At 49.1% G+C, this 25,278-nt stretch overlaps 1 protein-coding gene across 1 annotated transcript in view; it reads right to left on the reverse strand.

Moving 5' to 3' along the window:
- shank3a (SH3 and multiple ankyrin repeat domains 3a) overlaps nt 1–25,278 on the reverse strand; it is a 113,547-nt gene that overhangs the window by 58,777 nt on the left and 29,492 nt on the right. Inside the window, 4 exon segments of the mRNA XM_062460829.1 lie at nt 7,195–7,218; nt 7,220–7,267; nt 9,758–9,928; nt 9,931–9,963. Coding sequence (XP_062316813.1) covers nt 7,195–7,218; nt 7,220–7,267; nt 9,758–9,928; nt 9,931–9,963 — 276 coding nt within the window.

Consider the following 25,278-nt stretch of genomic DNA (forward strand, 5'->3'; position numbering starts at 1 on the left):
ACCATTAACCACAATAACCATTGTCATTGTAAAACTCATTCAAGTCAAAGAACACAAAGAAAAAACAAATAGCCATTATAAATATATTAATGTTTTTTTGTTCTGTTTCTTGTTCTGTGTGTGTGTGTGTGTGTGTGTGTGTGTGTGTGTGTGTGTGTGTGTGTGTGTGTGTACGTGCATGTAGCAGTGGGCAGAGGGAATGAGTGGAATGCATGCTGTCATCAGAAGCACATAGAGGCCCAGAGAAAGAGAATCGCTGAATCAGGAGCAGTCATGTGCTTTAGGACAGATGGACGCACGGACACAACAGCCAAACAGGCTGACAGACAGAGAGCCACAATGCATCACAACGAACCACAACCCCTCTCAGACGTGATACTGTACAACCCGACTCAAACAAGGCTCACTGAGTTGCATCAGGTTCCCACTGAATATCTTAATGAGTGGAATGGAGTAGGTGAGGATGGATAAGGTACAGTGGATAGGTTAGGGTGGAATGAGGTGGTGGCTGGGGCTTGTGGGTTATGTAGTTGATCAGGCAGTGAATCATTTGAGCTGTATCGTCTTGACTGCCCTGGGTACACTACCACTTGGTCTTTTTATTGGCTGACATGACAACCATGTAATGGTGTCACACATGCTGTGTGGAGCTAAGGCGTCCTGTCTCCAGGGAAAAGATACACACTGGGCTGAAGAGACAGCTGACCAGGAGATGGAGACATGGAGATGAGAGAGAGAGAGAGAGAGAGAGAGAGAGAGAGAGAGAGAGAGAGAGAGAGAGAGAGAGAGAGAAGGGGGAGGGTAGTGACATCACGGTGAATATGAAGAGAAAGAAAATATAGGGAAGAGGAAGAGGGGGAAGAGAAAAAGAAGGGGAGAGATAGAGACAGAGAGATAGAGAGATAGAGACAGAGAGATAGAGAGATAGAGACAGAGAGATAGAGGATAGAGACAGAGAGATAGAGACAGAGAGATAGAGAGATAAAGACAGAGAGATAGAGAGAGAGAGATAGAGACAGAACGAGGGAGGTTCAAGACTACATCTAGCAGGGACCTGAGGCGACAGCTGCGTTGAAAGAAAGGGCCGGAAAGAGAAAAAGAGTTGTGACCATTCTATGGGCGTAGATGAGTGTTCTGGTGGCGTAGTATGTAGAGCCTCAGGCAAGAGTTTCTACATGGCCTGGTTTCAGAGCACTACACTGACCCCTGCACAATCAATCCTCTCTTTCTCTCTCTCTTTCACTCCTGTCCTCTCATTCCCCCTCTTTCTTCGGTCTTAGCTCTCGCATCCCCCAGAGCTCTCTGTACACAGAGAGGAGGACGAAGGATCTTACGCTTTGTAAGGACTAATTACGTCACATTCAACAGTGGCTCTGCTAGGCTCCCATCGCCATGACCTACAAGCATGCACGCCAACGTGCAGGGTTGGGATTTGCAGAGTTGCTAGCCCTTACACACATTGTGACACCACACACACACACACACATACACACATCGGGTTAAACACAGTAGTGGCTGGAGCTATTAACCGATAAGCCTACAGGAGACAGCTGTGGTATTGATCTCCTGTAGCAGGCTGCATCTGATCAGTTTACAGTAATCAGGACATTCCTACCGGTCCTCTAGCAATCTATTGATTCAATGGCATCCTGTAATTGCATTTGTCTGATTGATTTAATAGTAGCGGGGGACAGACGAAAGGAATTCTGAGATCCCGGCCCTGCTCTTACAGTGCGTGTGCGCTACTCGTGCGTGTGGCGTGGTGTGTGTGTGAGAGAGAGAGAAAGAAAGAGAGAGAGAGAGAGTATAGTCTGAGGTGATACTTTGAGAGTAAGTGTGGAGCAGGACCAGGAGAGTGGTCCAGGACAGTGGCTGCCCTCAGGCAGGCTCTGAGACAGCGTGACACCTGCTCGGTGCTGGGAGGCAGCTGGATGAGTGACAGCTCTCCACACAGTCCTCCCCTGAGACTGGAACAAACTGGTCTGAAACGGTGGCATCAGGGGCCCGCACCCCTGCGTACCGCTCTATCAAGCACTGGTGACCGAAGGTTTGTACAGGAGGACGGAAGATATCCTGTGTGGCCCCTCACACCTCCAGGAAGTCTCCTTGGTCGAGAAGCTTGACAAGCCAGAGTTTCTCTCCACAAGTGTACAAGCGCACCACAAATATACACCCCACACACACCAATAACACAGAGATAGTGGATAAGCCAACATTGTCAGAGCAGTGCCCAGGCCTGGCCGCCAGCCCCCAGCCCTAGGCATCAATACTGGGGTTGTGACAGGAATGTGGCCAGGAGCAAAGAATTATGATAATAGACACAAAGCACCACAAGGCTGTTTATTGTCCTGGGAGCACCCACTGACAGATCGTCACACACACACACCACACACACACACACACTCTGACACAGACACACACACTCTGTCTATCTCACGTACACATTGACATGGAAACAAGACAGGCAGAGTGCAGAGAGAAACATTAGCATGCTGGAGGAGTAGGAGACAGGACTGCACCAGCCTTCACACAACTAACATGCAGCAGAGCAGAACGACAAGACCAGAGAGAGAGAGAGAGAGAGAGAGAGAGAGAGAGAGAGAGAGAGAGAGAGAGAGAGAGGAGAGGTAGAGAGAAGAGGCCGAGCGCCGGTAAATAGGATGAGAAAGGGGCCGAGAGGGGGATAGAGCGAAAGAAAAGCAGAAAGGAAGAGATCAAACACTGATAGACAGGCAGGGATGAAGATAATGGTTAGAGCGAGTGGGATACCTTACTGTTGAGTTTGGACTTCCTGGCTCCTTTAGCCTTCTGCTCTTTTCTCTCCATGGCCTCTCTTCTTCCCAAAGCGGACCCCATCTCACACACACACACACTCACTCTCACACACACACACACGCTCGCACCCTCACAAACCACCCCTGCCAAAGATCAGCTACAGTCCGGCGTCAAAACATCCACATGGCCTCATCCAATCCCCCTCCCTCTCTCCTCTTCTCCTCTCCTCTCCGTGCCGTTCTTCTGTCTATCCTCACTCTCCCCGGCTTGCTCACGTCTTGCCAGGGCAGCACATGCACACTCGCTCGCACACACTCGTTGACACGCACTCCCTCGCACACGTTCAGTCAAGCTCACTCGCGCGCATGCACAGACAGACGGAGAGATGGAGGGGGGTGATTTTTGCAGGATTCAGACGAGAACAGGAGAGGGAAAAGAGAGAGGGAGAGAAGGAGGGAGGGAGAGAGCGAGAGAGAGAGATAGAGGGAGGGAGGGAGGGAGGGAGGGAGGGAGGGAGGGAGAGAGAGAGAGAGAGAGAGAGAGAGAGAGAGAGAGAGAGAGAGAGAGAGAGAGAGAGAGAGAGAGAAAGAGAGAGAGAGAGAGAGAGAGAGAGAGAGAGAGAGAGAGAGAGAGAGAGAGAGAGAGAGAGAGAGAGAGAGAGAGAGAGGGAGGGAGGGAGGAGAGAGGGAGGGAGGAAATGAAAACGGGGGGAGAGAAAAGATAGAGGGAGAGAAGGAGGGAGGGAGGGAACGAGAACAGGGGGAGGGAAGAGGGGAGAGAGATGAGATGAGAGAGGGAGGTAGAGGATGGGCAGGGGAAAAGACAGAGAGGGGAGGGGGCAACATAAATGGTTCTCACAGGGTTGTGTGACTTCAACTTTCCCCGAATTTGAAAACAGAAAATCCTACAGCAGCATTGTAAGCACACTTATGTCAGTGTGTGTGTTCATGTGTGTGTGCACGTGTGTGTGGGGCGTGTACAAATGTGTATTCCTAACCAAGACATTTGTCTCCATTTCCAGAGCATTATCTCTGCTCCTTGTAGAAGATTATCCATAAGGGCAGCTGTGTGTGTGTGTGTGTGGGGGGGGGGGGGGGGGGGTGGAGTCCCCACTGGCAATGTCCTCTCATCCACTGCCATACAAATATGTGTGTGTGTGTGTACACGTGTGTGTGTGTTTGTGTGAGTGTGTGTCTGTGTGTTGGTAGGGGTAGATACCTATTTCATATTCCATCCAAAGCATCATGTGAGGCACAGTGTTCCAGTCGATCCGACCTATAATGGCTTTTCCTGCTCAATTTGAAACCAATGTGCAGCAGCATTTTTCATTCACACACCTACTGTGAAAACCGGCTGCTGCTTTACACTCTGTGGAGTGGAGGGTGAGATCCTCAGCTCATAATGAAGCGTGGAGCCGGGTCTCTCTCCTCTGTGATGTCAGAGACCACATTACCAACTAGTGCGTTACTAAGTACCCTCTCTCCTGCCTGCCTGCCTCTGTGCCCTGCCTCTCCCTGTGACAGAGCGCCCCTGGGGGGTGGGGGGGCCTACAATGGTGCGCGCACGTGCACACAAGCGTGCGTTTGTGGTTCATGTGAGGTGTTTGAGAGAAAAAGGCAGAGGCAGAGACATAGAGAGATGCAGTGTGTGTGTGTGTGTGTGCCGGTGTATGTGTGTGTATGTGTATCTGTGTGCACCGCCTGTCCAGAAGCCACTCTCGTCTCCCTGTCCCCTGTGTCCTTTCCCCAGGGGGAGTCCCCAGTAGCCCAGCTGAGCCACAGGAGCGGGACTGACGCTTCCCCTTCAGCTGATGTGCCCTGCGGTGGCAGTCAGGCCAGGTCACAGGCCAGACAGGAGAGAGAGGCGCGGGGCTGAGCTCCCGCACAGCGGGGGGCCGGTAACCAGGGTCACGGTAGGCCTGAGTGGTATCATAAGATGGGCTGGCCCTGTCCTATAAGCCCGCTGTCATCCCTCCTCACACACAGACTGCTGTGTGCGGCTCTTATTACATTAGAGAGTCCCATACAGCAGTGCTGAACAGATGCTGTCTCTGTGGACCTACTGTGGAGGACGAGCTGGTGGAAAGACCGGAGAGGACCAGGCTGGCGTGGAGGGAGCACCCTGCAGGATTGAAGCCCAGCCCAGGGTTGGGGCGCCGTCCATCGGCCGCGAGTCGGACTTCAGACGGCTCTCGCACAGGGCCGTCTTTGTCCACTGGAAGAAAGGAGGCTTTCTACGTGCCCGTCCATCACATGGTAAACCCTCCTACACACACACGTAAGCGCATGCATATGCACACATCACTTTTGTTCGTGGCAATCTGGGAAGGTCTCTATGCTGATTCCCTTAAATACATTGGCAGCGAGGAAGAGGTCAAGAGAGAGGACGAGCAGAGGGAGAGAGAGAGAGAGAAGGAGGGAGAGAGAGAGAGAGAGAGAGAGAGAGAGAGAGAGAGAGAGAGAGAGAGAGATGAGAGAGAGAGAGAGAGAGAGAGAGAGAGAGAGAGAGAGAGAGAAAGAAAGAAAGAAAGAAAGAAAGAAAGAAAGAAAGAAAGAAAGAAAGAAAGAAAGAAAGAAAGAAAGAAGAGAGAAGAAAGAAAGAAAGAAAGAAAGAAAAGAGAAAAGAGAAAAGTCAATTGTCCCTGTGGCGTTTAACAAGCAAGTTTTAAGCCTGTTAAGTAGGCTAATGCTTGTCTACTGCCAGCCAGCTGGCCAGGCAGAGTAAAACAGAATATGCTTTAGGCTAGGCAGGCTACAGAACAAATAAATACAAGCCGCCCAGTCAGTAGGGAGGACACCTATAGCTTCGAATCATCTACAGGACCAGAAGGCAAGACCAGAAGGAGAACAGCCAATCAGGGCAGTGGTATATTCTAATACTATGGGGAGGCATAGCTTGTGAAGAGTAGTCTGCTCGTCTACAGCAGGTTGGTACACACAGTCTTTCCATCCCCCCACCGGACACAGACAGACACGTTGTGGAAGCTGGAGGCGTTCACAACTCGTTCACACCCTCGGTGGACATGGCTCAGTGAGACAAGGTGATTGTGAAGCATGTGTGATTGGGCTAGCTTTGCTTGCAGATGTCACCACACCTGCTGTAGGGGGGAACTGGGAAAAAGTCCTTTGAATACAACTTGAATCAAACGGTTTTGGCAGCAGCACTGAAGCATGCTCTAGTCCAACTTGTGAGCTGAACCAAACAAGTGCTGCCCACACCTATGAGAGAGAAGTGGCCATTAGGAGCTCACAGTGGACTCTGAGAGCCATATTCAGGAAACACCATCCAGACTGAGTAGGCTAGTGTTAGTCTGTGAGGATAGGACTCATGCTTGCTCAACTTTCTCTATCGAGCCATCTCTCCCTCCCACCTGACTCTCCCTCCCACTGACTCTCCTCCCTCTCTCCCTCTCTCTCTCTCTGTCTCTCTCTCTCTCCCTCCCTCTCTACCATTGTGTCTGCCTCTCTGCTTCTCTCTCTCCCTCTGTGAACAGGACTCCACCCTCTGTCAGCGTTGCCTATTTAGCTATCTTCCTTCCTCCCTTCCTCTGAATTTTTCTCTCTCTCCCTCCCTCCCTTCTCTCTTTCTCACACTCCCTCTCAGTCTGATTCTCTCTCTCTCTCACACTCCCTCTCAGTCTGATTTTCTCCCTCCCCTCCCTCTCTCTCCCTCTCAGTCTTATTCTCTCCCTCCCTCCTCTCTCTCTCTCTCTCTCTCTCTCTCACTCTCACCACTCCCCTCTCAGTCTGATTCTCTCCCTCCCTCCCTCCCCTCTCCTCTCTCTCTCTCTCTCTCTCTCTCTCTCTCTCTCTCTCTCTCTCTCTCTCTCTCTCTCTCTCTCTCTCTCATCTCTCTCTCTCTCTCTCTCTCTCTCTCTCTCTCTCTCTCTCTCTCTCTCACACACACTCCCTCTCAGTCTGATTCTCTCCCTCTCAGTCGGAGTAACTCACTCATCATCGCAGTGTTTCACTGCCTCTCTCTCTCCCACATGGTGGATTTTACACCACTGATGTATTTATAGGACAGGAATCTGCCATTTTTACTTGGCTGTGTCATTGATAAGTCAGTCATGCAGCAGGAATTCATGAAACTTGGAACATTTAAATAAACACAACACAAAACAGCCCAGGAATCATGGTCATATCCTCAGGAATCACACACACACACACACACACATAGGGAAATGTGTAAATACTCCACAGATCCTGCCCCGCACTGGGAATTATGTAAATGCATGTGGTTCCCCCTGGTGTCGGTTCCCCTGCCTAGCACACACAAGCCTCCCGCTCGACCACAGAGCGCTGGAGCCCACAACTCAGCCTTCCTCTTCTCTTCAGGTATAAACCAGGTGCCATTCTTTGGAACCACACTGTGCCAGAGACATGTGTTGGTGGGGGACTGCGAAGGCGGTGGACTTACCTTGGTGTGGAGTTTAGACAGCTGCCTTGTCATCCAGGTGGCTCTGTGTGTAGATACGCCTCTTATAGCGGAACTGAAACACAACAGGAGACACAACACTGAGTGAGCTGCTGTCACACATGACTAGACACACCATCTGATGACAGATTAAGATCGGGAATGTTTTGTCTTTGAAAAATCCGTTCATACTAATATTGTGTAGAGTCACTGTCCTGGTGTTAAATTGTGTCAGGAAGTCAATCAGGGATTGGTCAGATCTGGTCAGTCACAGAGTCAATCTCCATTTCTATCAATGTCAAAATTCCACTGGCTTTATTAACTCAAACCACTGGTTTGATGGACAAGTCTGACTGAACACTGTTATAGAAGCAGTAAGCCACCAAGTCTCTTTCTCTCTGTTTCTCTGTGAAATTGATCTGAGTGACCCTAATCTAATCCTAATCAAAACATGTCACTCATATCCACATACAGGTCCTGAGGGAGAGGAGTGTGTGTGTGTGTGTGTGTGTGGGGGGGGGGGGGGCTGGTGGTGTTGAGGGTGGATGACAACAGACAACAGTGCACACATAAGAATAATGTGCAAACACAGATAGACATACACACACGCACACACATTTTCTATCATGGGAATGATAGCATCTGACAAGTGTCCAAACAGCAGGCTTGCTGTCCTAGAAAGCTTCCGGAACAGCACACAGAAGCATCCTTCCCTCAACGCTAACCACAGTACATTCATCAGAGTACACAGCACGTTAGCTCCATTAGCCCTCCAGCCATCCCAAACTCACCACAGAGGTTGAGGTTGTTGTGGAGCGTTCAGGATATGGAGATTGTCCCCAGAGACACACGCCAGCGAGATGAGATTCGTAAGCGCAGCACCACACGAACCCACACCCTCATCACCTGTTGACCATTTTACCTCCGAGTCTCCGGCCTCGGCCTCAGTCTCCGCTGGGGCCTGTGAGGCTAGCCTCCCCCCTACAGCGGCAAACACCTGCAGTTTGTTCGTGTCTCTACTTTAATGTGTACAGTACAGCGTGGGAAATATCCCCTCACAGTGGTATGGATGGATTTGAGCCAAGGCCAGTCGCTCATGGAACATGTAGGAGAGAGGATGTGGAGAGAGGGATGGAGAGAGGGATGGGGAGAGAGAAAACGTTCATACGGCTCGTTGTGAGAGCTGAAATAGCACAACAGAGCGTAGCCCTTGGCTTTCACATTCAGTTAGCTTGGCTGGGAATGTGCAGAACCCCACACATGGCTTCAACACATAGGAGGTCCTAAAGGGATATTTGATCCAATATTAACTGACATGAAGCTCCCCCCCCCCCCCCCCCCCCCCCACGCCCCCCCCCCCCCCTCCCACCCCCCCCCCTCCCCCCCCCCTCTCCCCCCCCTCCCCCCCCCCCCCCCCTCCACCATCGGGTGTGGCAGTAGAGGTCTATGGACTATTCCACTACAATTAACCAGCAGTTTCTTTGGCCAGTCTGTGCATGGACCACTATGATCCTCATCAAGGTCACAGTCTCCATGTGATTGGACGGGGGGCTCTTTTGTGCTACGATCTCCATCACAGTGACCAGCATGGAAAGTGGACTGATAAAACATAACCTTTGCATAAAATCCCGTCATAAAAGCCGGCTAAATGGAGGGGACGAGCCGGCGAGCCCAGCTGGTTCCATCTGCCTGTGACGTTCCCTGCCTCTGCTACGAGCTCCACTCATAATAGGAACAGTAAATCAAGCCAGGTAATAACAATCAGGGAGAAGGGGGCTCCCATAGGAATACTAACGACTCCCCTATTAATGATCACCACAGTGCGTCGACGTGCATCAAGGCCACAGGACAACCCTGTAGCTGTATTAGTGATGAACATGCTTTTGCTCGTAGAAATGAGCTCTTAATCTCCCCCGCGGGTCTGGAGAGTACAAGCCCTGATCGGGAGAGAGCTCTGAGAAACATCAGAAGATGTTGATCCAGTCACTCGGGAGAGCGCGCGTGTGTGTGTGTGTGTGTGTGTGTGGTGTGTGTGTGTGTGTGTGTGTGTGTGAAAGACAAGTTCTGCAATTAACTTTGAAGGGCAGACAGCTGCTGTTGACAACACTGTCACCGGTGTGTTATTGTTCCTGCTGCTGGGTTTTGAGTGACACTCCAGCCCAGCGGAAGCCCAGATAGATAAGCATGCGTGCACACGCACCCTTTTTGAAGATGGAGGCGAAGGAGTTGAATCGCGGACTGGAGTAGACGTGAGTAAATGGAAGATTGACAGGTGACAATAGGCTCCCATGGTGATCCTCCCTCCGGGAGGTGGGAGAGTGTGTGTTGAGAGTGTGTCGAGTCGCACGCTGTACACACCATCCAACACAGTCTCCACATTCACCACGCTGTACACACACTCACGCAAGGTACACACTCTCACACACGGTACACACTCTCGTATGAAACTTGTGGGCTCTCAGTGTTGCATAATGTGGACCTTACTTTGTGTGCACACCACACACACACACACACACACAACACACAAAGACACACACATCTCCAGCCTCCTTCCTCGGGTGTTTACCTCCAGGTAGGGTACAGGGGTGATGGAGGGGAGGGGGTAGTCTCTCAGCTGGCGCTCTTCATCCAGGAACTTGCCGGCCTTGCCGTTGTGAGATGGCTGGAACAGGCCGTAGTTCAGGACGTCCTTCAGGCTCTGGTTGAGAGTGCAGAGGATCCTCTGCTTGGACAGCCAGGATAGGAGCTGTCCGCGTCGAACTTCATACATTTCTGTGGAGACGAGAGGAGGCTTCTTTAAACGCCGTTTTCTATTTGTTTCCGCGACAAACGGATGAAACTACCATTTCATATTTATCAGGAATGAAGCCAGAAAGAATGGCATTTTCATTCCATTGATTTCCTTAATACAGTGTGGAGGATTCAGTCCTCTAATGCAGTGAAATATTCATGACCGTGCGAGTATGGTCAGAAGAAAAGAGACAGAGAGAGAGGTTACTAATTCACTCCATCAGTTACAGTACAACTCATTTAATCCTCAAATCAATTATACCTACAGAGTTCTAAATGGTCATTATCAAATAAGTTCCACTCAACGACCAGGCCATAGATTAAGCTCTGTATCTCAAACAGTGGCCTTCATCTCTAAGGCCACATGTCTGATCAGGGTCAGATGGCTGAGCGGTTAGGGAGTCGGGCTATTAATCAGAAGGTTGTTGGTTCGATTCCCGGCCGTGCAATATGACATGGTGTCCTTGGGCAAGGCACTTCACCCTACTTGCCTCTGGGGGAATGTCCCTGTACTTACTGTAAGTCGCTCTGGATAAGGCGTCTGCTAAACAACTAAATGTAAATGTAAGTAGACTTCCCTCTCCATGTGTATCCTCCCTGCAGTGGATGGTACAGTACCAGTAGAGAAGGGAGCTGAACTGCACTGGAGATGAACAGGTTACCAGGGCTGTTCAAGCTCCAAGGAGATCTTGATCACATAATGTAGTTAAAGTGGTTCAACCCTGGTCCTCAGGAATACTTGTACTGCATGTTTTAGATGTTTCCCTGCTCCAACACACCTCATTCAAATGAATGGTCATAAGCACGCTTCTGCAGAGCTGGATAACCGACCCATTCATTTGAATCGGTGTGTTGGAGCAGGGAAACATCTAAAACATGCAGGACAGGTGTTCCTGAGGATCAGGATTGGGAACCACTGATGTAGTATATGCTTTCAAGAACAAAGATTACACCCATACCACAATTTTGACTCATCATGACTGTGGCCCTCAGTGTATCTAGGCGGGGGAGGGGGGGTGGGGTCTACTTTATTATCCTAGATACCTCGGCCATTAGATACCTGAACAGTTCTGCTCTATCGCTGGTGGTGTGCATTAAGCACTTCAACTGAACAGATACATTATGGGATTTGAGCTGCAAATAGAGGCAGAGAGCAGTCAAAGACAGAGAGAGTTACTGGTGATGGAATGACAGAGAGAGAGAGAGAGAGAGAGAGAGAGAGAGAGAGAGAGAGAGAGAGAGAGAGAGAGATGAGAGAGAGAGAGAGAGAGAGAGAGGAGAGGGGGGGGGGGGGGGGGGGAGGGGGGTAGAGAGAGAGTGGGGGGGAGAGAGGGGTGGGGAGAGAGAGAGAGAGAGGGGGGGGGGAGAGAGGTGGGAGTGGGGAAGTGATATGTTCAGTCCACCAGCATTAAATCAATTCAACACCCGTTCTGCAACATCAATTCACAAACGCATAAACAAAAACATCTCACACCCAAACCCTTTCTATCGCCACCCCTGTGCCATCTGCAACAAACAGCTGTCCCCTATCACAGGCCACAGAGCCCACAAGCACAGCTGAGGAAAACACCCGTGATGACAAGAGAAGGATCCAGTCTGATGATCTAACTGACACTTTGTTGAAAGTGCACACTGGGTAATGGAAGTCCCACTGCAGGGAGCCTCAGTGGGCCTTGCTGGCCTCATCTGGCTACACACTGATACTGCAGGCGTTGTTTTCTCCAAACTGAACAAACTCACATCAAGCATGGCTTTGAAAGTTCTCCCTTCACTTTGAGACCGAGAAGGATTCTTGTCATTAAAGAGAAGACATACAGGGAACCACAGAGGAGAAAGAGAGATCTGTGGGATGGGGAGCCCTCGAAGGATGCGGAGAAAAGCAAACTTTGTTGTCAATACTCAACAACAAAAAAAGGCGCACAACACAGTGGCAAACTTTTTTTGTCAAACGGTCTATTACTTTTTGACTTTCATGCCAAATAAACAGCGGATTGCATTTTTGTCGAGCCAGTTTATTTACTCACCTAATTCAATTTTAAATATGATAAATGGTTTTTTCTCTTCATCTTCTCTCCTACCGACATCCGAAGTGGAACGAATCCTGATATACCATGGCACCAGAAAAGTGATAACATAGCATGTCCAAGAGATAGCAGCTTTTCAGGAGCCTGTGTTTGTGCCTGTGTGTTTGTGAAGGACACAGAACTGTACTATACTGTACTGTGTGTGTGTGTGTGTGCGGTTGTGGTGCACGTGCGTCGGTGCTAGAGAAAGCCCGGAGGAGCTGCTCTATCGCTCACGGCCCTCTGGCTAACCTCTCACCCCTCCATTCATCCAACTAATGAAACTGCCCCGCATTGAACAGACGACAGACAAGCGTGTCTTGTAGGACTGTGCTATCATAAATGATTACAACAATAGAACATGCTACGGCCGTTTGCTTCAGTTGCTTCAATTGGAAGCTCCGACCAAAGTGAATGTAAAGTCCTTAAGTAATTGGTGACTGGGGAGGCATGGACTGATGCTATAGAGGAGAAGAACGGAGAGTGAGGTTTGAGTTGAGATGATAAGATGTGCTTCAGTAAATTCATCAGGTTAGAAGACAGAGGCAGGGAGTAACCCTGGTTACCCATACAGTACAGCATTAACACGGTGTTTCAGGCAGAGATACTGTGAGCCACTACAGAATACAACACAATACAACAGAATATAATGAACAATGTCACACAGCCCAGCTGAGAGTAATTAAAGAAAAATCGAAAATGATTCATTACACCCTTTAAGCTCATTTAAGGAGCCACCAGGCCAGATACGTGGAAAAAAAACCTTATTGGAGTGTGCAGGTCTGTAAAGTATAAAGTGTGTATTGTGTGTGTGTATTGTGGGAACATGTGTTCAAGAAACAGAAGAGGTTGTCTTTCATCAGCCACCAATATCTGTTTTGTTCACTGAAATTACCGTAGTTTTGGTTTTCGGGTGATTGCACAGATGTGTGTGTGTATATGTGTGTGGATGCGTGTGTATGTGTGTGTGTGTGTATGTGTGTGGTTGTGTGTGTGTGTGTGTGTGTGTGTATATGTGTGTGGATGCGTGTGTATGTGTGTGTGTGTGTGTGTATTCTTCCCCGGTATCCAGTCAGTTTGCTCAGTAATGAAGCTTCCTCACTGAAGCGTACTGTTCCCCTCCCACCGCTCTCCACTATCATCTCTCTCTTCCTCCTCATTCCTCCCTCTCTCCCTGTCTTCCTCTCCAGTATCTCCCTCCTGTCTCTCCCTGTCTTCCTCTCCAGTATCTCCCTCCTGTCTCTCTCTGTCTTCCTGCTTCAGTATCTCCCTCCTGTCTCTCCCTGTCTTCCTCTCCAGTATCTCCCTCCTGTCTCTCTCTGTCTTCCTCTCCAGTATCTCCCTCCTGTCTCTCCCTGTCTTCCTCTCCAGTATCTCCCTCCTGTCTCTCTCTGTCTTCCTCTCCAGTATCTCCCTCCTGTCTCTCCCTGTCTTCCTCTCCAGTATCTCCCTCCTGTCTCTCTCTGTCTTCCTCTCCAGTATCTCCCTCCTGTCTCTCTCTGTCTTCCTCTCCAGTATCTCCCTCCTGTCTCTCCCTGTCTTCCTCTCCAGTATCTCCCTCCTGTCTCTCTCTGTCTTCCTGCTTCAGTATCTCCCTCCTGTCTCTCTGTCTTCCTCTCCCAGTATCTCCCTCCTGTCTCTCTCTGTCTTCCTCTCCAGTATCTCCCTCTGTCTCTCCCTGTCTTCCTCTCCAGTATCTCCCTCCTGTCTCTCTCTGTCTTCCTGCTTCAGTATCTCCCTCCTGTCTCTCCCTGTCTTCCTCTCCAGTATCTCCCTCCTGTCTCTCTCTGTCTTCCTCTCCAGTATCTCCCTCCTGTCTCTCCCTGTCTTCCTCTCCAGTATCTCCCTCCTGTCTCTCCCTGTCTTCCTGCTTCAGTATCTCCCTCCTGTCTCTCCCTGTCTTCCTCTCCAGTATCTCCCTCCTGTCTCTCCCTGTCTTCCTCTCCAGTATCTCCCTCCTGTCTCTCTCTGTCTTCCTCTCCAGTATCTCCCTCCTGTCTCTCCCTGTCTTCCTCTTCAGTATCTCCCTCCTGTCTCTCCCTGTCTTCCTGCTTCAGTATCTCCCTCCTGTCTCTCTCTGTCTTCCTGCTTCAGTATCTCCCTCCTGTCTCTCTCTGTCTTCCTGCTTCAGTATCTCCCTCCTGTCTCTCTCTGTCTTCCTGCTTCAGTATCTCCCTCCTGTCTCTCTCTGTCTTCCTCTCCAGTATCTCCCTCCTGTCTCTCTCTGTCTTCCTGCTTCAGTATCTCCCTCCTGTCTCTCTCTGTCTTCCTGCTTCAGTATCTACCTCCTGTCTCTCTCTGTCTTCCTGCTTCAGTATCTCCCTCTGGTAATGCCCTGGACTTTCTCACACACCGTTTTTATTGAACCCCATACATCTGTGATAGTCTTATAGCTACTGTTTAAGTCTGTCTCCCCTTGGTTAGAGCTGTTTCCTCCCCCTTTCCCCGTCTGTCTCTCTGCTCTTGTCTTCTTTTAAATCACGTCTATGAATGTAAGTGGAATATAATCCTACTGGTCCGTGGAAAGGCTGTGCAATTCACTGCATAGTTGCGAGTCAGTTGTAAAGCGAGCTGCTGTTGAACTGAATAACGGCACTGCTCCTGAACACGTCTCCCCTTTTCATACTTCATTATTCATCAAGGTTGTAATTACAACCATGATAGCGACTGCCCCCCTCTCCGCCCTGTTCTGTCTCGCTTTCAAACGTTGCAACAATGCTGACTTCACCAGCAGTATGGCATGTACCATGCAGGGCAGACAGGGAGAGAGATAAAGAGAGAGAGAAGGGTGGGAGGGAGGGGGGGGGGGTTCTGGAGGATGTAATGAAAAGTTAGAGGTCAGACAGGTAAGAGCAGAGTGGGGTAATGTTTGAGCTGCGGGTAAGTGATCGTGTTTGCGTCTGCCTCGCACACTCGAGCCAGTGTGTAATGTGTGTGTAAGGGAATGAGCGTGTTAGCGGGTGAGCGTGACCTCAGAGAGATGCCCAATAGTGCGCGGCCCGTCCACTCGGGTCTGGTGCTCAGTCATGTGTGAGCACCAGAGTCCGATGCCAAGCCCAGCGTTATGCAGAGCACGTCATTCCCCCACACACATCCTACGCACGGCACACTTCCGTGACACGAGCACCAACGCGGCCTGTGCGTGTAATCATGCCTTCCAAGTTGCGGAGACGAATGTGCCGCCCTGCGTCGGCGCGCCTTGAACAAAGAAAACGGCGAACAAACGTCTCAAAGTGCACGTGTGGTTCCGAAAGTTTGTTTCGAAGGATTGCGGGTCGTTTGTCTGCGTTCAGATGTGGCGTTCGGCCGCGAGGAGCAGGAGGATGATTGAGGAAGGCTGGGGGGGTGGAGACCGAAGCACCTTTCTAAAGGTTCCTCCATGCATCAGCTGTCCACAGCAGGCCCAGACGAGTCACGCTGGTTATCTCTATGGGCCCACATGGCCGCCAGCTCCACCAGACCCAATGGAGCACACGTCATCCGGGCTGATGTCTTTACACAGAGGAGATGGAGTGTTGGGGAGGAGTGCAGGAAGAGGGATGGCCGAGGGGAGGAGACCGAGGAAAAAAAACCAATAGAGGAAAGAGAAAAGAAGAGTGGAGAGATGATGGAGAGCAGTTATTTCTTGCTGCCCGTCTTGATCTCCGAGGACCTCTGTCAGTCCGGCTCCGATGACTTATACACTAATTAACAACTCTGGCTGCTTCTATATTAGATTATTTAATGAGTTAACCCTGTGTTTGTGTGTGTCTGTGTTTGAGTGTTTGTATGAGTATGTTGTCCCATATTGATCAAGGAATTAAGACTGGATGAAAGCAAAATCAATAACAAACCTCAACCCACTCTTTCCGTGTGTCATTGTCTCTTCCTCTCTTCCTCCCTTCCTTCTGCTCTCTCTCTCTCTCTCTCTCTCTCTCTCTCTCTCTCTCTCTCTCTCTCTCTCTCTCTCTCTCTCTCTCTCTCTCTCTCTCTCTCTCTCTCTCTCTCTCTCTCTCTCTCTCTCTGTCTCTCTGTGTGTCTCTCTCTGTGTCTCTCTCTCTGTGTGTGTCTCCCTCTCTCTCTGTCTCTGTGTCTCTCTCTCTCTGTGTCTTGCCAGATTCCTTGGTGATAACAGTTGTGTCTCTGTCTTAATCAGAGGGTCCTGCCGGAGCACATGCCGCCACAGTGAGATACTCTACAGTCTGGTCCAGTAGCCGTCCATATTTCATAGCACAGTTAAAGCAGCCATTCATAATGAATGAGCAAGAATGAATAGGAACGAAAAGCAGTATGTGTTTGTGTCAGATTTATACAAGACTACCTTACAGTGTTTGTGTGTGGGTTTTGGCGTGCCTGTGTCTGCATCTGTTTCACATGCCTGCTTGACCTCAACTGCTTGACCTCAACTGCTTGACCTCGATGGGAGTAAACAGGAGTGTGCGGTCTGGGAGTCCTCAGGGCCAGTACTGAAGCAGGACCAGGGTTGAGGAACAGTAGGCCAGCCTCCACAGCTCCAGAGGGGCCGCTTTGTGGTCCTGAAGGGACCCACTCTAAATCCTGCCCAGCTCTGACACCAATGGCTCTCCGGGATACCAAAGACTTTAGACCCAGCATCGATCACTGTGACGGGCCTCCAAACTTTTAACCAAGGAGATGATGCAGCCTCCTTGACACGGGACTGCCAAGCGTAGCAGGAGACAAACCCTCAGTGATATTCAAGCTGACATCAGTGGCGTCACACTGCACGCTGGAGTTACTGGAGCATCAGAGCCTGACATGCAATTTCACCCTACTGGAAGGATGCTCCAATCTACATTGTATTAACTAGTGTATCACAAAAACACATCATCAAACACTCACACAAACATGATTTTTCCATCACATAAGTCAAGCAACTCATCCTCAAGATATCATTCTGCTACAAGACGTCTAAATTGCAGTACTTATCCATCTAGCCTAGTTGTCCATTGTGACCCAAATTCAAGCCTTATTTAATAGTCAATTACTTTCTTGTTCAATTCAAGTGAACAAAAGTCCCTAATTCAGAGTTAGTAAAAGACACTTATGTGGCAGAGACCATTATCCCTGCGAGGACCCTCTCCAGTGCACTAATGATTACCACCAGTCTGGAATGAGGTCAAGACATTGCTGTGGCAACCATTACTGTTACCTATGTGACCTACCCTTAATAAGTACACTGTCAAAAAGTACAAACATGGTTTAAAGCCCCTGGCCATTATGACATACAAAACTTTTCAAGAAAATGCTCCTTGTGATGTTAGTTGTTTAAGGAAATCAACTTTCCCGAACCATACACATGGTTGTGGAGTCCTTTTCTCAGCTTATTTATCTCAATATACCTCCACTTAGTGGATATACCTCAATCTACCTTCAGTAGGTGTATCTACCTCAATGTACTTTCACTTAGTGTATTTACCTCAATGTCATCAATGAAAAGGTTGTTCTGTTTAGCGATGAAGCATGCAAGCTCTGACGAAACTTTGACAGGATGCTAATTACATTTTAATGACAAGTATGTGGAAGGAGAAAACAATAACTGTCTCTCTAAGTAAGTTAGAGTGAGAAGACAAATTAGAATCAGGAATCAGTCACAGTGCAGTGCAGTGTAATTAAAAGTTACACAGAGGGGAAAGCTTGTCAGGCGTTTACGGTGGTGTGGAGAGCACGCACGCTTGGACTAGGGTGTGTTGATTGCTTACTAAACCTCTTCCTTTATCCAAGTGACATCATAACAACGAGAATGGTTTGTGGAGTGGAACCAAACTGTGCCTTTAAAACGAGATCTTCTTTCTTGTCGTCCTTCTCCGCTCCTCCCGGTCTCTCCATTGTCCCGTTTCTTTGCTCCTTCCCATTCAGACACATCTGGTGCTATCCAAGCTTTTGGCCTCCAGGCCTTTTCCTCCTGACGTCTCTGACTACGCTCCGTATCTCATGTTCCCTCAGAGGGGCCTTGGGGTTCTGAGCGGACCCATCTGGCTGAGACCCTGGTGTCACACAGACACATCTCCTCTACGCTCTTGCCCGTGTTCCAGTCATTATCCAGGTCCACCTGGGCCCTACAGAGAGGAGGCCGGGACAGTGGGAGACAGCCTGTCCAAACGGAACGAACGACACCGCGCAACACAGCTGGGGAGCTTTTAACCTCCAACTCTGCGACAGGGAAAAATGTAAATATGTGCCCACAGTGGGGTATTTTAGGGGCGTTTGTGGTAAAAGCCTTCCGTAACGAGGACATTATTTGTGTGGTGACCCATTCGATCCGGAGGGGGAGTGCACAGGGTGGCAGTGCTGCTGGCTCAGCCTGTTCCTTGGTCCTAGCACACCCAGGAGGCTGACCACACTCTGATAAACAGGCTTGCCTCTCGAGACACAGACACAGAAAAAGACCCACTGATTCAATTAACTCAGGTTAATGGGCTACAATCAAGACTCGGATAGCTTGAAAAACCCACACAGCACAGACGCTCACTCTGCCAGACACACTCACACAGAAAATGCTGGGCCTGGACTTTCCCCGGGTATGAACAATGATGCGTGATTTATGCTGCCAATTTGACACTAGTTGGTTTCATCAGTGTTCGAATGGCATGGAAGCAAGGTAGGCCAAAAATCTGATTCAACTCAAACACACAGGGAGAGGGGTGGTTTGCCAGTCTCATTGGGCCCTATTTAGGTAGAATGTGATAAACAACATGAATTGTTTTAGAAATGAATTGTTGAACATGAATTGTTCCCCAAATAACAGATCATTTCCATCATCATAAGATCATAAGGGGTTCACACCCACACACACTCATACTTTCCAGTAAAACACTGTCTTGTTGTTCTTGCTGTATACTGTAGATGATGGGTCGCAAAAAAGTTATCATCTATTAATGTCTCAGTCCATTGATTTCTGGAAACAGACCCAGCAGCATCCTAAATGTTGGAAACATCTCGCTCACTGCAGGGAGCCCTGGACCTGCATCCTTAAATACCCTCCACACACACTCACACACATACATACAGTATATACAGCATATATATGAACAGTCCACACATACACGCTCATACGATGACATGCACGTATACACACACACAAACACAGACGCGCACACACAAGTGCACACAACTCCCTCTTATCTCTACCTGAGGCCCAGGCAGACTGCACAGTGGACGACCTCCGAATATTAAAGGCTACAGTAGGCTGGCAAAGCGCAAAGACATGGTCTGTATTTCTAAACACACTCCAAACGTTACAATAGAGGAAGCTCTGTCTTCCGGCCTCTATGCCTCACGTCACCTCAGCACGCCCCAGAGTTCTGCACACTGCCCCAGCGCTGGTCGATAAAAATATAAGACAAAAAAGTGAAGACATGCTTTTATATTTAACTGATTACACCTCACTGGGAACTGAAAAGCAGGGATGAGTAAACGTTTTGGGTAAAAGGGTTGAGAAAACACTTTCTTTTTTGATGGTAACTCATGCATCACACATGAACAGACCAGTTTAAACACCCTCCCACCATTGATTTAAACAGTTCAACCATGTGGCAAAGCAATCACACGGCGTCTCCAACAACTTGACTCACAAACCCTCGCACACACAATCACACCACACACAGACGCACACACACACACACAGGCATTAGACACAGTAATTAAACAACACTGAACAGAACATGTTGCACACATGCAACGTTAGTTTGGATGAAATGGATTAAAGAGGTGTGAGAGCTTAGGGAGGTTCTGTCATTCCCTCCCTAAAACTGCCACCACATCCTAATGCCCAACTATACTGACAGTGTAAACACACACAAACACATGCACACACACCTTTCAAACATCAATTCAACTCCTCTTCTTTATTGCTGCTGACAGGCACGACAGCACATGCCACCCAAACCTACACTTACCATTAGACAGCTGGGAGACATAAGCCCATATCAACAAACAGACATCCTCAAACAGACCCTTTATATTTTCACACACACACACACACAACTTACAACAAAAACGAATCAATTTAAGAGATGTCTCAACGATCCAAAGATCTCAATAGTAGCACCAAACAACCGGGCATGTTAAAGGTGGCTCTTACTCCGCACCAAGGGGGATCAGCGACCTTTGAAAGACTGTGATGGAAAAGGCAGAAAGATGGGGGAAAATTGACAACGTAAAACGGGGAGGGGGTCAAAGAGCTCGAGGGAGGGAGATGAGGAAGGAGAGTACGACTGTGGAAGAGGACGGGAGAGAGGCTGAGGACGTGAGAGGCCTGCGAGGCAGGGAGAGAGAGACAGCAACAGAGAGAGCCTGGCACTGCAGATGTAGCTGAGGAAGGCTGCTAGCACGCCTGCTCCCCGAACCCCTGCCGCTTGGCGGGCTGCAGTCTGGTTTTGGCTGCAGCGCTGCTCATCGACAAAGGAGATAGTGCAAATTGTCTGGAGAGCTCTCGTCCCATTGGCAACAAGGTGGAGAATTACTTTATTGACTGCGAGGCGATGGTGAGCAAAGCATCTTAGGAGGGGATGAACTATTCGAGACTGCTACAAAGCTATTCCATACACGCTTCACTTTCTCTCTCTATGTGAGAGCGCCTTCCCATGTGAGCGCAGCAATCCTTATTACAGCCTCTGTTCTACAGTGTCACCTATACCACAGATCACTCCATTACTGTATCTGATAGAACAGTACAATGCCTGTATCCGACTGGTGCGTCAAATGCTAATGGCGTGCAGCCAGGCTTCCTTTCTGTGCAGGAGTGGTCCAGTTTGATCCGAGTGGGTTCAGTGCTGCTGACTACGAGGCAGCTTAGGCCACCTGCACCAGACCTAGAACAAAAGCTGAAATCGGATTGGTTCTAATGCCTGCATCAATCCCCGGCTTCATTAAGACCAGGCTAAGCTAATTTACCTCCTGCTCTGTAAAATGTCCCTGTGGCTCACTCACTCACCTTTCCTTTTCTTTCTCTCTCTCGCTCTCTCGCTCTCTCGCTCTCTCGCTCTCTCGCTCTCTCGCTCTCTCGCTCTTTGTGTCTGTATGTTGTTTTGTTCTTTTTCATTGCTGCCTCTATCTTGTTGACCTTAGACTCACACACACAGCTAGCTATGCCAAGTCAACCTAATGCCTGGTTCTGGTGAACCTGGTAATGGCAGGAGACTGAGTAATCCCAAAGGTGCATGGAGGTGATCAATGCAGTAATCAGTAAGAATGTTTTTCAGCCTGTATCACTGTGGTCTCTTCAATATTGTGTGGGTGATCAATGTCATATCACACCGATAGCAATTGGCTCCTGTGTACATTATCACTCAAGATGTGGCACAACATAATTACATTTTGCAACTTCATTACTTTGAGAGGATTATTATGACCATCATCATTTTTGATGTTTGGCTTTGTGCAGACTTATCATTCATTCATTCTGTAACTCACACCTCAGTCTGAGACTTGGGCTTGGCCAGTGAAGAGAGCGACGATGGTCCTGTCTCTCTGTCTTGATGGGTCACTGCTCTAAACTTGGCTCTCTGCCTACCCGGCTGTCTCACTGGGTCAACACTATCTCTTTGGACTGGACTGGGATTGCCAGGACAGACAATTGGACAATTGTTCAGACCACTCTGTCTGTCTCTCTGTCTCTTTCTCTGTCTCTCTCTCTCCCTCAAACCATCCACCTCTCTGTCTCTCTCTCTCTCCCTCAATCCATCAACCTCTCTGTCTCTCTCTCTCCCTCAATCCATCCACCTCTCTGTCTCTCTCTCTCCCTCAACCCATCCACCTCTCTGTCTCTCTCTCTCTCCCTCAATCCATCCACCTCTCTGTCTCTCTCTCTCCCTCAATCCATCAACCTCTCTGTCTCTCTCTCTCCCTCAATCCATCCACATATCCCTCTTTCTGGGTGGCTGATGGAGGGTGAGCCTGGGAGGGGGGTTATGGGGAAATGGATGCTGGGCCAGGGGGTGCTCTGGACAGATGGTGAGGGAGATGGGTAGCCGCTAGTGCTGTCTCGTGCCATTGCTGCTGTGAATGAACTAAAAATAGCAAGCGGCGGACGTGAGGTGCTTTCCAGAGAGACGGGACGCAGCGCATGTGTGGGTGTGTGTGTGTGATACGTGAGTAGCCTGGGGAGGAGGCGAGACAGACCGTCAGAAGAAGCGATCCTTGACGCGGGGAAACTGAGGCATGGAAGAGACTTCCGAGCCAGAAGAGGGGACAAGACGGGCTCATAAACAGCCAGAATTGGATAAAAGACTTGAAGAGCGAGAGGGGAAACGGTGAAAGAGTGTCAGAAGGAGAATGAGAGCATAAGAACAAAGAACAGGATAAAGTGTGTGAATGGTGGTGTTACACTGAGCCTGGTGCGACATTCATCCATCATATCCACTATTATCACTGAAGACTAAGAGAGGAAGAGAGAGGCAGACAGAGATCTATTGTAGGCTGAGTAAAGAAGTAAATAATAGTTTTGAAAACACAGTAAATGTGTCGGGAAGACATCAATAACCTGGAATTCATAGAGAGGAAAATATCTTGTTTGTCTTTTCTTGTTACCTGATCATCCACACAGGTTTTATACAACAGGTGAGCAGGCTGGCTCATAGAGTAGGAGTGTGGATGTACATACAGTAGGCCTACCCACACTGTACAACATGCCTGCCTATCTTTGTCATCACACAGTGTAGCATAGAAACAGATATGGACGATGCTGTTATGATCTCCAATGCAAAGCCCTGGGTTGCAATGGCATCACCTACTTGCTTTGTTATTCTCAAGCCTCTGGGAGAAAATGGTCTAAGAAACGGGGTGATGTAATTTCTCTCTAGATTCAGCCTTTAAACACAGCAGGGGATGTGTAATCTCCCAGCACACTAGGCTGGTGGCTAATTGGCTCAGTCTGTCTATCTTTCACAGTGTCACGTTTAGGCACGAGTTGAGTCTTGGGTTTCTCCTGATTCTACATCTGTCTGTTCCTCCTCTGTGTATAATTGGTGTTTCTGTAAGTGTGTTGTTTCTCCTCTTTACCCTGTGTAAGCACATTAAGAGGTGTCCCTTGGCATACTGTGTGATGGGATTATGGTTTTAAGTTTGTGTGTGTGTGTGTGTGTGTGTGTGTGTGTGTGTGTGTGTGTGTGTGTGTGTGTGTGTGTGTGCGTGCGTGTAGAATAAAGCTTTGTTCACAGCCAGAGATTCTGCAGCGTCCGTTGGGAATTTCCTCCTTTCATCTTAATGCTCTCCTCTTCTTTTCCTTTCTACTTCTCTTTTCCCTCCCGATTCTGACCACACAGCACGAAATGCTTGTCCTTGGATACATCACACCACACAAACTAGGAATGCTGCAGTTAGAGGTACTAAATAACCCACAAATGACAGGAATACCGTAAGAGGTGAGAATGTAGGAGAAGGTAACTCGGTGGTTGATGTGGGACTACCCAAATGACACTCTGTTTATGGGAATTCTCAGGGCCAACTTTGCAGAGAGGACACAGTCCTACAGACAGTTGAAATAGCAGCTTGATGTTGTTGCTATGCAAACTCCTTCAACGGTGCTCTACTGCCTGCACGTGAGGGTATGTGTTCGTGAGAGAGGGGGTTTATCTGGGATTACATGTTTTGGAGCTGGACATGGCCTTGCAACTCCATCGATCACTCAATACTCAAGCCTTCATTCTCTCTGGACACAGTGCTTTCTCCTTATTACTGTAAGCAAGACAAAGGTCCCTCTTTGTACATAACCTGCTTGGAATCAACGGACAGAGGTCCTGTTGGGAGAAGTATAGGTAAGTGCTTCTGGCCATTAGCCCTGACGCTGCCCCTCCTGGACCAATCCTCTCCTGTTTCACTTCTAATATCCAGACGTTCCTGGGAACCATCCTGCTGCTCAGATCCTCAGCTGGTCATTCAGTCTCCTGCCCCCCAGCCTTGGACTTTTGTTTGGGGTTCGAGGCCACCACCCCTGGTTCTGTCACACAATCCATCACGGTGGTTTGACTACATGTGCCAAGGGAGTGAGATTTTTCAGACAGTCACATGTGCAATACCGTCATCGGTGTGTTAAATATGAATGAGAGCCAGTGCATATTACTGTACAAATCAAAGTACGGGGGTGATGACAGGGTAGACTGCAAGAAACCCAAGACTTTGTCGCCACAGGATAGAGATGAGAACTTTGTGGTTAATTTAACATCAGTGTTAACGCAAGAGCTGACCATGAGGGAATGCCCCCTCACTTTTTTCAGTTTTTTCCCTTTATCCCTCTCTCGCTCTCTCTCTCTCTCGTTCTGTATTTCTGCCTCTCTTTAACCTTTATCTCACTCTTTCACTCATTAGTCTGTAACTCTGGTACGGGGTCTATGCCACAGAATCCGTCTGTCATGGGGGGGGACTTGAAAAACAGAGAAAGAAAGAGAGACAGAGACAGTGACAGAGACAGACAGAGAGAGGAAGAGAGAGACAGAGAGAGAGACAGAGAGAGAAAGGGAGAGAAAGAGAAAAAGTGAGGGAGAGGGTAAAGAGGAAGAAGGTAAGAGCCTGACTAACATTTGCAGTGGTTGACCACTGGCTCAGCTGACCCAGCAGGTGCAAGGTATGGCTACAGTTCCCAGCTGCCAGGATACACAGCAGCAGACCCAATACGCCAACACACACAACACCGCACATTCCTGTACGCACACTGGGAGAAAGACTGGGGGAAAGGGTAGGGAAAGACAGACTGACTGACTGGCGTAAAAAGAGGAAGTTTGACAGTTCAGAGAGAACTCCCCTTCAGCCTTCCTGTGAATGAACAAGGGATCTCGGAGTGCTTTGCGTCATCTCCTCTCTTTTGTTCTACCTTTTTGCTCCCCATCCTTCTTCACCTCTACCTCTCCCTCCTCTCTCCCACTCCAAATGGTCACTTGTCAAAGTCAGCTGCAGCCGGGTTAATGAAGAGATTTATGAGGCAGACAGAGGGAGAGAGAGGGAGAGAGTTTTTTTTTTAAACGAGGGAGTGAGTGAGTCAGTGATCAAACAGAGCCGGTAAGTGTGCATACCGGAGAGAGAGAGAGAGAGAGAGAGAGAGAGAGAGAGAGAGAGAGAGAGAGAAAGTGAGGGAGAAAAGGGCAGAAAGACAAGAGAGAAAGTGGCAAGGAGAAAGATGACAACGAATCCAACAATTGACAACAGCAAATCCATTGAATTCCAAATGGAGGGCAAGAGAGCGAACGCTCCGGTCCCTTTCCCTCCCCCCTCCTGCTCCCCCTCTCTTTCCCTCTCTCTTTCC

Source organism: Osmerus eperlanus, chromosome 5 (genome assembly GCF_963692335.1).
Source record: "Osmerus eperlanus chromosome 5, fOsmEpe2.1, whole genome shotgun sequence".
Classification (NCBI taxonomy): domain Eukaryota; kingdom Metazoa; phylum Chordata; class Actinopteri; order Osmeriformes; family Osmeridae; genus Osmerus; species Osmerus eperlanus.